The 14,674-nt window shown below is 39.2% G+C and overlaps 1 protein-coding gene across 4 annotated transcripts in view; it reads left to right on the forward strand.

Moving 5' to 3' along the window:
• Positions 1 to 457: 457 nt before the first annotated feature.
• The window catches only part of LOC149239668 (glycerol-3-phosphate acyltransferase 9-like), a 366,346-nt gene continuing 352,129 nt past the window's right edge, over positions 458 to 14,674 (forward strand). Inside the window, exons 1-3 of one of the 4 annotated variants that reach the window (XM_089373481.1) lie at positions 459 to 670; positions 841 to 1,102; positions 2,345 to 2,402. In XM_089373481.1, coding sequence (XP_089229607.1) covers positions 996 to 1,102; positions 2,345 to 2,402 — 165 coding nt within the window. In that variant the 5' untranslated portion in view covers positions 459 to 670; positions 841 to 995. Of the gene's footprint in view, positions 1,103 to 2,344; positions 2,403 to 14,674 lie in introns of all 4 variants that reach the window. The other 3 variants (XM_089373480.1, XM_089373482.1, XM_089373479.1) reach the window with 3 other exon arrangements.

A 14,674-nucleotide genomic window follows, 5' to 3' on the forward strand; every position in this document is an offset into this window, starting at 1 on the left:
ATTTTAATTTGATAAAATCAAAATATAACTTCTTACACAACAATATCACTAGCAAAACAATTATAAAAATTTAGCGCCCATATATAATACCTCAAACATTATGTCCAACAAAATAATTTCAATTTTATTTTAGTTATTAATTTTAATTTTTATATAATTTGATAAATCAAAATTTTAACACTACAAAACCAAACCCGATATAACATGACATCAAAATTTTAAACACTACAAAACCGAACAAGATATAATCAAAATTTTAAACACTACAAAACCGAACAAGATAAAACATGACATCTCTTACTGGAGAGCTCTCTCCACGCAATTATCTATTTTTAACTTAAATGAATGATTAAAAACATGATATATTTCCTAATAAAAAAATTAAAACCAATTTTTATGATAAAAACATTATCGTTGCATGTTCCATTAATATATTGAAATGAATAATCCGGATGGCCAGACAGATGAAAATTGGTCTCCCCCTTCTCTTCCACTAGTGTGGCAGATATGTGGACCATGAGACGGTGACTAACCTTTAGAAAAGAGTGTACAGTACCTTTGAAGGTTTTTTCATTAGCATCTCTATGTTAATGTTTATCAGCGCAGAACAGCCGCGTGAAGGTTGCAAGCGAAAATCTCTGTGAGAGCGTACGAGATTGTTGCGACTAAGGTAATTGTCCAATCGCTAATTCACTCTGAGATTAATGAATGTACACTTACCACTTTAGTTGGTCAACTGGATTGGCTCTGCAATGTTCTGTGTCGTGCATCCAGAGGAATTTCATCTCCATCTGCTTTCGGAAACAAGGGCGTTGTCAACTTACTATTGCTCCATCCCAGGTACCCTAGGGCCTGCGTCGCAGCCTTTATAGATCCGCGCGGGAGCTTCTCAGCCTTTTATTTCTCCGTGGATCAGAATCTGTGCCATTCATTTCATACATCTTGAAACCTCCGCACGGGGTTTCTTTTGCCTTTAATCCGGCGAGTTTTCGAAAATGAATTCTTCCAAGTCAGAAGTTGATCTGGACCGGCCTAATGTCGAAGAGTATCTAACGGAGGCACATTTAGACGGCACTCTGCAGCCCGGCAAGAAACTTTTGCTGTATCCTGCACTGTTTGTCTCATTTAATTTTGTAAAATGTTAAGCGAATTGTGCATATTTGAGAGTTTTTAACGTTTTACACATTCAATTACGATCAGGATTTAATAGAAACCTAACCACAGCCCTGGCAACAAGGCAAACATAAGAAAAACTCAATGTTGAGCTGCAGTGTTTATTTACAAATCTGGATGCAAGATATGGAGAAGTCTTAGGACGTACAAAGAAAATGAGAGAGCTGCGTAGCTTTTAACCGGACGAGCAACTGAAATATAATGACCTTCAACCAATTTACCCTAGGATTTGTACTCCACGATCGATTGAATGTTACCTAATTAATGCATATTCTGTCGTAAGATATGCACACTCTGAATCGAAACACTTACATATTGGGGGTGTTGGGGAAAAACTTTAGGAATATTTCATTTCTTTTCAATTTTTACAAAGATTTAAATTTTAGAACCTATACAGTCCAGACACCAAACAACCCCACCTGTGGTGTTAATTTTGGTTCGTAACATTAAAATTCAACAAATTTGAACAAAATGCAAACAAATATAGTCAATCTTCTTCACTTTCATGAATCTCAGCCATGAGTATTTTCTTAGAATGTACGAAGACAACCAGAGAACGATATAAGCCACTGGAATATGATGAAAATCTCTAGCTAATTTATCGCAGGGAATATCCATGATAGATGTCCTTGAGGAATTGTATAATTGTCGAATCATACCTACTTCATCCATATTCTGTCATAGAACATCCGTAGGCTGTGTCAGACATGTACATATTGCCAGCACTGGGCCAAACCTCTAGGGATATATAATTTCTTCGGACTATCACGAAGCTTCAACTTTTATAATCTATACAGTCCTAACAGACACTCTATGGTGTGATTTTATAGCCGTAGCTTTAAAATCAACAAATTTGAACAAAATGCAATGCATTGATAAATCTCAGCTGAGGAAATTCTAATAAATACTTCTTCCATATTCTCTTGTCGATAATCCATCTTGTAATTAGCTTTTTTGTTAATTTGCATAGATGGAAGTGTTGATTTGCTGCAGTGGGCAACCCTTTTTATTATTATCTGTTGTGTGTTTTCTACCTTTAAAATGAAGGGTTTGTATACGATATTGTGCATGTGGTTAGATTTATGAGCATTACACTGTGTCAGCTTCTAGGATCATTGGCAATTGTTCAAGTACTATCACTATGCCATCAAGTCATCCTCAACGAATTTAGACGGGATTTGCTTGATATTTCACCTACTTTGAATGAAGCGGCAAGTGCAATAGTTGATGTGAGTACATTCTTTCCCTATCTCCACATAAGTGTCCTCTAGCTCCATAAAATATATGGTTTTGGCACGAATTATAGAATCTGTTCAAAAGCACCAAGCAGAGTTAATTGTGAACAGTGTTCACCTTGCTTCTTTGACCAGTCACAAATTGAAATTAAGTTTTGTTTCGGTTTATTATAATTTGAAACAAACGAGTGTTTGTCCAAAAAAATGGCAAAGGTAAAAATTTGCACCTATAGGCTGAAAGCTTCCCTAAAAATTTGCCTTTTTTGTTCCATATCATGGTTTCAAGCAAAGAGCTCTTTCCGACTGCTGGTTATTTGATTTTATTTCGAGAGAAACTATTATATGTCAATTTTATTTTTGACATTTTGTCATTTCCAGCGAGTGCTTCATTTGTTTCCTTAGAAGTTTTGAACTTTAAACTCATGCAAGTTTTACCCTGAGGTTAATCTGTGTGATTTGGTTCTTATACGATGAAACTACATTTCTGTTTCTTCTTGATAGTCATGTTTAATGATTTGGTGGCACATGTTATCCTTTATCTGACTGAGACTTGTAGCCTTAAGAATTACCTGAAGAGAAATTTGTAATCACCTACAGAAGCGATGACTTTCTGGTTATCCAGTGAGTGCCATCTTAAAGGAAGGCACTTGAGCTGACTAAACGGTTAGGTGGGATTGAAGAGTGGTATACTGCCATGAAAATGACATGTTTATGATTCAGCCTTTTTAGAACTAGTCTGAATTGTGATTGAGTTCCTATATGAAATGCTTGGAACATGCACCTTTAGAGTTAGCCTTATTTATGACTGAATTGTCACTTAAGAAATTATAATTGAATTGCTATATAAGAAACTATGTTCTTGACATACACATGTTTGAAAAGCTTGAGAAGTAAAAAAGGACTTCAAATTTGGGGTTTAACTTCAGACCATAGCGTCAGTCAAACAATAGATAAAAAATTAAATAGTAGAGGCATAAAACATTTTCACACCTACACAGGTAATTTCTCCTTCAAAATCAACTTTTCATTTCTCTGAAGAAGCTTACAAGGGGACATCTACATTCTGCTAAAACTCTCTGCTGCATGGTCAACTAATCACCCTGAACTGACCTGTATGGCGGCTGGCCTATAGAGAAAGTATGGCATGCCTAAGAAATAGAAAAAGCAGCAAAACTTGTGGATCTGGCCCTGCTGTACAGCCTGTCCATACCACTGTACAGCCTATTCGTATGACTGTACGAAGCTATTCCATACAACTGTACAGAACTATTTTGTACTACTGTACATAACTATGTGGATCTGTACAGCTGTATATGCATGCTTCTGTATGGCTGATCCTTCTTCCTAAACCAATCTGTTCTCTCTCTCTTACCCCTGGTCACTCAACCTACTCAACCATTTGACAACTGTGTTTAAAGTTCAAACCCACTTATCTTGAGTCTTTATACTTCCAACTGAAACCCTAATCTATTTTTGAGATTAATTCTAGTTTAATTCATAAAAGAATGAAATATGCTTTATTAGACTCAACAACTAAATATGAGACTTCACTTTTTTTTTTAACTAAAGTGAATTACAAAAGAAAATTACTTTTCAAAAATAACTCAAACCACTTTCAGCACATTCACACTGAACTTGTATGGATGTTCTTGTTTAAGCTATATTTTTTCAGCACATTCACACTGAACTTGTATGGATGTTTTTGTTTAAGCTATATTTCTTTTTTTTGGTTGATAAGTGGGTGAATCCTGAAAATCACTCTTCAAGGGCGTCTAACTGTCAAAGTCACCCGGGGATCGCACCTGGCCTGAGCCGCACCAGCGGAAACCATGCTGGATTTTTGGTATCGGTGAGACTAGAACCGGTGACTTTTTGCTTACGGAGCGCCTTAACAGCGCGCTCCCTCACCGACTGTTCTATATCTCTTTGATTTGTTCGAGCTATATTTCAAAACACGTCAAGCTAGGTTTTATTTCTAAACACCTCAAGCTATCCTTTTGCCAAGGGCTTGGTCAAAATATCAACTACTTGCTGAGTTGTGGGAATATATTGGAGCTTCATTGTTCCCTTCTGAACACTGTTTTGAATGAAGTGATATTTGATCTCTATGTGCTTGACTTGTCATGAAACGTTGGATTCTTAAAGAGTTTGATACAACTTTGATTATCATGGTAAATGGCTATGGGGTCCAACTCCGAATCAAACAATCCTTCAAGTGACTTGCAAAGCCAGATGGTCTCACAACTAGCGGTTTGGCTACCATGTATTTTGGCTTTGCTAAGCTAAGTGCCATGGGAGTCTGTTTCCTATGGAACTAGGATACCACATTGAACCCAATCTAAAGAAGCACCCTGAGGTGTTCTTCATGTTTGTAGCATTGCCTGCTCACCATCTCAATACCGTTGCAATTTCACCATCTCCAAGATATCTCAAACCATACTCCATTGTGCCCTTCAAATACCCGAGCACATGTTTTATTGCTACCTAATTCTCTTGCTTTGGGTACACCATGAACCTACTCAAAATGTTCACTACAAAACATATCCTTGGCCCTGTGTTTACCAAAAACATCAAGGAACCTATTAGCTACCAATTGATCTTGTAGTGCCACTTAAGACACTACTGACTTCCCCTTCGGTCTTGGCACTATGCCCCAACCATCATTTTCCATGATGTTGTGCTCCTCCACCATGGCATCCTGCCATACTTACTGGTTTGCCACCTCTTAAAAGCTGGAAGTCTCAGAAACTAGAATGTTGCTCATCAATGCCATGTCGTCTGATAACTTCTTAAGAGGCTTGCTCTCTCTAAATGTGCTCCTAGGAGACTCAACATATCCCTTAGCATCCGTCAATATTGAACCATCGAGATTTCATGATAAAAGTGGAAGGTTGTTGTACTACTTTGGAAGTCATTGGTGAACTTGGCTCAACTTTCGGAGTTTTCAGCTTCTCATCCTCTATCATTGGAATAGGCTTATGGGACATCGTGGATGCAAAGTCTTCATCAAGCTTTACAACTTTACTATTGCCTTCCTTTGCTTTGAAATATAGGCCCTGTAAGCCTTTGAAGTCTCATTGTAACCTACAAATAATCTCTTCCTATTGGAGGGATCCAACTTGGTTCTCCTCTCTACCGATACTGGGCAATGGAAGATGCATAACTTACTCATCTTTGGCTTCACACCAATGAATACCTCCTTTGGTGTCTTTTCCCCCAAGATTGTATGAGGACATTGATTCTCGATGTAGACTAGTGTATCACATGCCTCTGCCGAAGGGAACATATGCAAGTCTTGGTCATGTATCATGGCCTTAATAGTTCCTATGATGGATCAATTATTTTGCGCTAAAACCCCATTCCGTAGTGGGTTGTACAGAACAATTAGCTCCCTCTTGATTCCTTTCTCCTTATAGAAGCCCTTGAACTCCTTAGAGGTATACTCTCCCCCATTGTCTCTCCCCCATTGTCTGATCTCAAGACTCTGATCTTCTTCTTTGTATGGTTTTCCATTAGAGCTTTCATCTCTTGAAACTTGCTTAAGACCTCGACTTTGGTCTTTAAGAAGTAGATCCAAGTTTTGCTATATAAGTTGTGAATAAAGGAAACATAATACATGCTTTTTGTTATCGATGCTATTGACGTCAGTCCACAAACATTCGAATGTTGTAGGTCTAGAATCCCCTTAGACTTATGCGTGCTACTTGGGAAAGCGCATTGGCATGCTTGCCAAGCGTGCACTCTGTGCATACTCTATACTGAATTTTGGAAGACTTGTGACTATCTCCCCTAGAATAGGCAACACCCTATGATGCTGGTGTGCCATCCTTCTATGCTACAACTTTCACAAGTTGTAACTGTTATATACTAGTGCTCAAATAGGTTCACCCTGCAACCTATATAAATTACCTTCTGTAACTCCTATTACCTGGGCTATATTCTTTCGACTTGATGAGGACTTACTGGTTATTAAACTCATTTGCAAAGCTCTTATCCTCCATAATTGAAATTGAAAGCAAGTTTTTTTTGAGACCTAGTACAAACATGACATTGTCAAAATCTGGAGAAGTTACCTAACTCAAACTGGAAGGGATTAGTACCAACTCCTACTATTGGGTACTTAGCATCATCACCTTAGCTTAAATTGTCCTCCCGAATTGTACTTCTTCGAACCAGAAAATAATTGATGCATTACTGTCATATGTTGAGAGCCCCATTGTCCACGTACCACTTATTCATTGGAATAGTGCTAGTAGAAAGGAAAGATACCAATGAGAAATCCTTCTTGAATTTGGTTGCAAACTCATTCATCAGAGCTTTTGCAGAGGTTGCTACTTGCTTCTGTTGTTGCTTCCCTTTACCCTTCTTTTCTTTGGACATTGTGATCCACAATGACTCTGCTTTGACAAATGAAGCACTTGATTTTACTCAAATCCTTCTTGCTGGGCCCTTTACCTCTACCCTGATTTGTTTGACCATTTAGAACTAAATTCTCATCCCCACACTTCGTGTTGGCCTTTGACTCCATTTCTCCTCCTAGATGTGGTCATCTCACAGCTTCTGAAAGTTAGGAAGGTTCTCCAGAGCACAAATACATTTGACCGATGGTTCCATGAAGTTGGGAATCCATTTAGTGCCATGTTCACTAGCTCTTCATTTGCAACTTTCTCCTCAACTGCAAGAAGTTGATCACAAACCTGTGTGACATTCATAAGATAATTGTCAATTGAGTTTGATTTGGTCACCCTATGGATTTGAGTTTGTTTTGCAAGATCATCTTCCTATTTATGTTCTCACTCTGGTAGAGACTTACTAGGGCATTGAACATCTCCAATGATATCTTCTTCTTGGATATATGAGAGGTCAAATAATCCTTTATGGCATCCAAGATTATCTGCTTGGTCTTCACTTCCCTCTTCTTGTGAGCTGCCAATTGTTGTGGAACTGTAGGCGAAGACACAACTTCCTTGACAATATCCCAAAGATTATTCTCTTATAGTAAGAGTGTAACTGTCACCCTCCACGACAAGAAATTTGAGGCACCGTCAAATTTGTTCTCAAATCAGAGGCTGACTGATGCCATTTCTGAGGTCTAGTGTACAAAGTCCCAAATCTGAAAATTAATTTTGAAATCCTGCCAATCCTTTTTGATAGTTGATTTATTGCCTCAAATCCTTGTGAATCTCAATAAGAGTACTTAGCTCTAATACCATGTAGAAATTTCAAGCCTAGATGACTAATTTCCTTATGATTTCAATTTAAACAAATAAATTGTTGAATTTTATAACCAAAAACTATTTTCAAACCATAGCATCAATCACACAATAGCTAGAAAATGAAATAAAGTATAAAACAGTTTCACACATACGTAGGTAATTTTTCCTTCAAAATCTACTCTTCAAAGCTTACAAGGAACCCTCCTTTTTCTGATAAAACCAATAGTTGCATGGTCAACAATTCACCTTGAACTGAGATGTATAGACTCCATGAGAAATTAGAAGAAACTACAAAACTTTGCCGATCTAGCCTTGTTGTATGCCTTATTTGTACGATTATATGGAATTGCATTATACAACTCTAAATACTTCCATATGACTGTACAAAATCGTTCTATATAACCATAAAAATGAAAATGTACAGAACATTTTAGATTTGTTTGACTGTACAGGTTTATACAATTAAGCCTAGTACGCTTGCTGTTGTATGGAAGATCCTTCTTCCTAAACTGATCTGCACTCTCTCTCTCTTGGTTGCTCAACATACTCATTTGTTCAACAACTATGCCTAAACCTTCTGTCTTGACCTATCTTCATACTTTTAGCTGAAACCCTTAATCTACCAAAACCTTGATTTATTTTTGAGATTAATTGTAGTATAATGTACTTTTCACCCTTAATCTACCAAAACCCTGATTTATTTTTGAGATTAATTGTAGTATACTATACTTTTCACTTTTTCTTCTTCTTAAAACTAAAGTGAATTACAAAATGGAATTACTTTTCGAAAATAACTCAGACCACTTCCAACATGTTCACATTGAACTTGTGCGGAATTTGTGTCTGAGCTATATTTCTCAACATAGACCACAACTTGATGGACTGTCGCAAGTAGCATTTTAGTCACTGGCTAGTTGCTCTAAGTTTTTTTGCAAGATTTAATGTTGCTTAATATGCTGTTTCAGAAAACTAATACATATTTTCTTAAGAATGTGTAACATTTTTTTTTTGTGACTAGAGGAATCAACAACTAGGCTGGTCTCATACTCACATGACATGGGGTTGATTTCAACCGCTACCACTATAACCTCTAGTTGAGGGTTACGTAAGCGGGAAACCCACATGGTTTTGAATCGGTAACCATTATGCAAGGAGTGCCTTAAAAATGCATTCATTCACCGACTATTGTACGCCACATGGGCTCAAATATGTGAACATTATCGTATCTAGTGATTCTTGAAAATTTTGTCACACAAGCGAGACTAGTTGGGATTTGATTTTAATTGCTAAAGCTTTAAATGTGTTGATAAGATAAAATAGTTTTATTAATGTTTGATGAATAACCATAGAAGGTAGGTCAGTGGGACAAAAAATGGACATTCAACATAGGTACTTAATGGGAGTGTGAAGATAGATCCTATCAAAGCAAATAAAGATAAAGATTCAAATAGTTTGGTAAAAGGAGAGGTGTAAGGGGTTAGCTGATTTGGTCATTGCTAATGTTATTGGGCATTTGGCTAGTTTTGAGTGACAGGTGCTAGGTTGAAATCCCCGTAGGTTAGGTCCACTAGTTTAGGCCATTGCATTTATTTGGGAAGTTAACATCATAGTTATTCAAGTTTTGATTTAGAATGATTTTTCAAAGTTGATGACAACATATTAGCATATTGATGTAGTAAACCATCAAGGTGGTTGATGTAGACTTTCTTCTAGATCTTGTGTTGATCATGATGATTCATTTGATTACTTCACATCTTTCATTGCTTGGAAGGTATTGTCTTCAAAAGGCACAAGGATCCATTATCAAGATGAGTGTGTAGTGACGTAAGAAACAAGAGGTTAATGATGAATTAACAAATCTTGAAGATGAGTAGTAAGATATAATAAATATTCTTATGGAACCTACAAAGAAATCACATAATGTTTTGGAAGAAAGTTTAGAGATGAGAATGTTTAAGAGGGTGGACTATTGCATTAGTAGGAGGGTGTTAATTTTAGGTATGTTCTGTGCTTAGAGCAATTTATTTCAATTTTCACAGTTAGCTCAATATCTTTTCCAGATTAGCAATCACATAAGCATTAAAGTAAATTGCAGATAGAACATAAACATAAATCGTAGAAGACAAGCCAAGACAAGAGGACACAAGATGTGGCGCTAGCCAGGGACAAACCCCAATGTGGGGAAACCCTTGATCAATTCTTCTTATATGTTCTTCAATAGTTTAGCAAAGAGAGATAGAGATAGTACATTTACAACAGAAGTCAACACTTTGACTTATCTAGATAAGAGCATAGATCATCTCCAAGAAGATGATACATGAGATCAATTGAAGACATGCGGCTTCAACTGATTCTCCAAGGTGACTCCACCTATCGTTGTGCTGCATTTCGTCATCATGTTGCACCTCACTGCGCTGCACCATGCTGCACCCATCATCACTATGCTGCATCTCATCCCACTTCATCAATCATGACTGTATCCATCACTGTATTGCATTATGTGCCATTGCTGTACCATGTTGCCATACTGACCTATGTGTAGATTGCACCTTGCTTGCTTGTTGTCCCTTGCTTGCTTGTTATCCCTAGCATGCTTGTTGTCCCTTGCTTGCTTGTTGCCCCTAGCATGCTTGTTGTCCTTAGCATGCTCGCTGTTGCATGCTTGGTGTATTTGTTGCTAAGTACCATACAACTGTCCCAATGTTAGTTAGCTGTCCCTTGCATGCTGCTCTCCCATGTTGCCATACTGACCTATGTGTAGATTGCACCTTGCTTGCTTGTTGTCCCTTGCTTGCTTGTTACCCCTAGCATGCTTGTTGTCCCTTGCTTGCTTGTTGCCCCTAGCATGCTTGTTGTCCTTAGCATGCTCGCTGTTGCATGCTTGGTGTATTTGTTGCTAAGTACCATACAACTGTCCCAATGTTAGTTAGCTGTCCCTTGCATGCTGCTCTCCTTCAGAGGCAGATGCTCCGGCAGTTCCGGCGGTTCTCGGCAGTTCCGGCTGTTCCTGGCAATTCCTAGCAGTTCCGACAGTTTCGTTTGTTCCCGGCAGTTTCGGCGTCTGCCTTCTGCGTCAGCTTTTCTGGCTGTTCCGGCAGTTCCCGACAGTTCTGGCTTCTGCACTCTGTGTCAGCTTTCCCGGTTGTTCCTGGTAGTTTCGGCTTTTGCCCTCTGCGTTAGCTTTCCCGGCTGTTCTTGGCAGTTCCGGCTTCTGCCCTCTGTGTCAGCTTTCCCGGCAGTTCCGGCTATCCCCGACAATTCCGGCTTCTGCCCCAGCTGTTTCGGTAGTTCCGACAGTTCCTAGCAATTCCAGTTGTTCCCGACAGTTCACGGCAGTTCCGGCTTTTGCCCTCTGCGTTAGCGTTCCCGGCTTTTCTTGCAGTTCCCAACAGTGCCGGCTTCTGCCCTCTGGATTAGGGCAACGTTATCCCTTAGGATCTCTCCTCCTACTAAAACCCAAAGACAAGTAGAGAGGAATAGATCCCAAGTGTTTTGAAATGACTTGAAGGCCACCTCTATTTTTACTAAAACATTGAGCACAAGTGGAGTTTATTTGGTTGCTGGCCGACCTTGACCAATTGTCCTATAACATAAATAAATTCATATCTCCATGAATACTTATTGGAATCGGATGATCTTTAGATCAATCTTATATCTCTCGATCAGAGGGATCCAAGAAAAATATCAACTTCCATTAATAAGATGACCCACATGGAGTTTGGCCCTAGTTGCCAATTTTAACACTCCCTCTCAACTAGGGAGAACTCCATCCGCTGATCCATATGTCCGACTGTACTATCTCTGCCATCAATGCCCTGCATTGCTTTGCTCTGCTCTGCTGAACCATGAAGAAGAAGAATTGATCGAGAATTTCTCAAACCATTCTCTACTGACCTGAAGTCAGTTTCATCTGAAGAGAGTGTGTCACATCACTCTTACTGGCCCGAAGTTAGTTTTATTGATCCCAGATCAATATCACAAGAGAGTGTCTCAAACCACTCATACTGATCCCAGATCAGTTTCATTGATCTCAGATCAATGGAGGTCATCCTAGCATAGGGAATACGGTAGATACATCGATGCATCCATTGATAGTACTACTATGGTCTCTAACCCCATTTCCTTGCTCATTGATCAGATGAGAGGTACTTCCCATGAGTCCCAGACTGCATGGGTAGGATGCCTCAACAGGAGAACTAATCATCCTGTCCACAGGAGAACGAATCATCCTGCCCCACAGTCGCCACGAGAGAACTAATCATCCCGGTCCACAGGAGAACTAATCATCCTGTTTCACAGTTTCCATGGGAGAACTAATCATCCCAGCCCATAGGAGAACTAATCATCTTGTTCCACAGTTGCCACGGGAGAACTAATCATCTCGGCCCACAGGAGAACTAATCATCCTGTTCCACAGTCGCCACGGGGTATCACAGGGGAAGGTTGAACCTGTCATCCTGTACATAGCGCACCACCAGGGGAGGGTGAGTCGCCCTGTGGTCATATGTTGCTCCACTGAGTACCCCAAGCCCCCCAGAGCTCCCAAAGCTCAATGCATGCAACATGCAGAACCCTTATAAGAAGGTCTCTCAACGACTCCAAGTCGTTCGGGAAAGTCACAGATTTGACCTTTCCCTGGGGCTTTGACAAAATGTCTGTGACTTGTACATTAGTCTCAATGCGATGGAGCCTCCTTGCTCATCGACTTACCATATCCCAGATAAGGCAGTATCTGATGTCTATCAGCTGGAGCAATCATCGAATATGGATTTCTCAATAATCGAATCCCTCATTTGGTTGTCACAGAGAATCACAGTGGTATTCATCATGTGTACAAACAACTCACTTAAGAGCTTTTGCAACCATGCAACTTCACACGAGATCATACTCGAAGCTATGTATTCGGTCTCGGCGGTGCTTATAGCAACTGACTTCTGCTTCCTGCTCATCCATGATATCGAAGCAGAATCCAAAGAGAACCAGCACTAAGAAGTGCTCTAGTGATCCACCACACTGCCTGCCCAGTCAGCATTCGAATAATCATGCAGTGTCATATTTCCGACAGTGTATCTCAATCCATGAGAGATTGTGCCCCGAAGATATCTCAGAAGATTCTTAGCACCAATCCAGTGAGGCTCAACCAAATATGAGCTCACCATGCTAATTGCAAAACATATATTTAGAGGGAAGTTCACCAAGAACATCAACGCGAATGAGTTTATGAAACTCAGAGGCATTTCCCAAATCTGGTCTGACATCACTACAATATAACTTCTGAAAGTTAAGATCCTCGAGGTAGTCACAGGCTTGCAGTTTATCATTCCACATCCGGAATCCAACTCCCTCTTACTTCTTCAAATGAGAGGGTCTGCACCTGTCAGAAATAGGGCATCCTCATAAGGTGCCGGCATGAGAGGTCTATCATCCACAACCTTCGGGTAATGGTTTGGATCAGTTTCACTCCTAGTGAATCTCAGCTTCATCAGACAGCTATCAATCCTCTCATACTACGCCCGGGGTGTTTTGCTTCAGGCGATAGAGGGCTTTCTTCCACCTATTTACATGAGATTCCCGATCATGAATCTCAAACTCCTCGGGTTGTTCTAAACCTGTGGACCTGCTGCATGAGGGGAATGGTCCCATTATAAGATTTTCCTTCGGTACATCTCAGACATGTACCTTCATGCTCTTCTTGAATTCAGGCATCCCTATCATCATCTGACTCTCATCGGCTAGGGCCCCATAGGTAGACCTCCGGTGTTATAGATGTGATATGTCAATTGACATGATCCCCAATGGACCATCCTGCAACTTGATACAAATTGCCAACCTTGAACCCATGAGAAAAAGCATCTTTGAAAATTCTATTTTTAAACACGTACCTTTCCATCGATGAATGCCACCCTGAAACCTTTGACTTCCATTTCCGAGATGGACACTAGGTTCTTCTTGCGATTAGGTACATAAAACAGATTCTTGTAAATGAATAGAGTTACCCTCATTCAATTGAGGGGTAACATTCCCTACATCCTTTCCGGGATAGGTGGCATCGACTCCAAGTATAATCCCACAGTTGTTTCCGTCTCTACCAAATTTGAGAGAGCACCCTTCTATCCGATGAGGTGCCTTGAAGCACTACGATCAATAAGCCAGATTCCCAAAGAATCCGAAGGAGAGGGCCAATACAAGATAACGCTTCTTTATCTTATTCATAACAACATTTGATTCTTCATACCTGGGGTTCCTTGCTTTCTTTGAAGAGTCGGTCGTTTCCTTGATGACCTGCATTACCTGTCATTCCTCTGATCATTGAAGATGTCCCTAGAATGATTGTTATCATCATCAAGTGATGTGTCCCTACCTCAAACACTCCTTCGCATAGTGGCCGAACTTATTACAATCAAGGCATCTGCCTTTCCTTCCACCCTTAGATCCGGACTTCCCATTGAAGTGATCTTTAGGTAGGACCGTAGGCAATGTTACTTGGGAGCGGGAGGGAAAGCGGGGAGCGGGAGCGACATTTTCAAAAGCTCCCAGTTTGGGAGCGAATCCCGGAGCGTTTTTTATATAATATATATATTTTTTATATTTTGATACATATATGTCAACAAAAACATGTAGAATAATGAATTAGATATAAAAAACATAAAAAAACATAGACTGAAACATACAACAACAATCATCTAGAAGTTATAATCTTCATCAACCACGTCCACAAGTTAGTTACATAGTAACATACAACATATTGAGTCTCATGATTCATCAATCATAAATTTTCAAGCTTTCAAAATTCAATATATAACATTTATCATCATTGATCACCAAAGTTGTACTTGTAAGCTAAGTGTAACCATTACAACAAATAATATCTAACATGAAATGAAATGTTATAAAAATGAAATGAAATGAAACAACTTTCAACTTTCATGAAGCATCATATTCATAATTCATTACTAATGAGTTATAATTGCCAATTTCAAACTTAAATTGTCTTATATTGTTTAAAACAATATCATAATAAATATGAAAGAGTCAATAGTTATAAAAGTT

Source organism: Pinus tabuliformis, chromosome 8 (assembly GCF_031772625.1).
Source record: "Pinus tabuliformis cultivar Carrire ecotype Pingquan chromosome 8, CPIR1, whole genome shotgun sequence".
NCBI lineage: Eukaryota > Viridiplantae > Streptophyta > Pinopsida > Pinales > Pinaceae > Pinus > Pinus tabuliformis.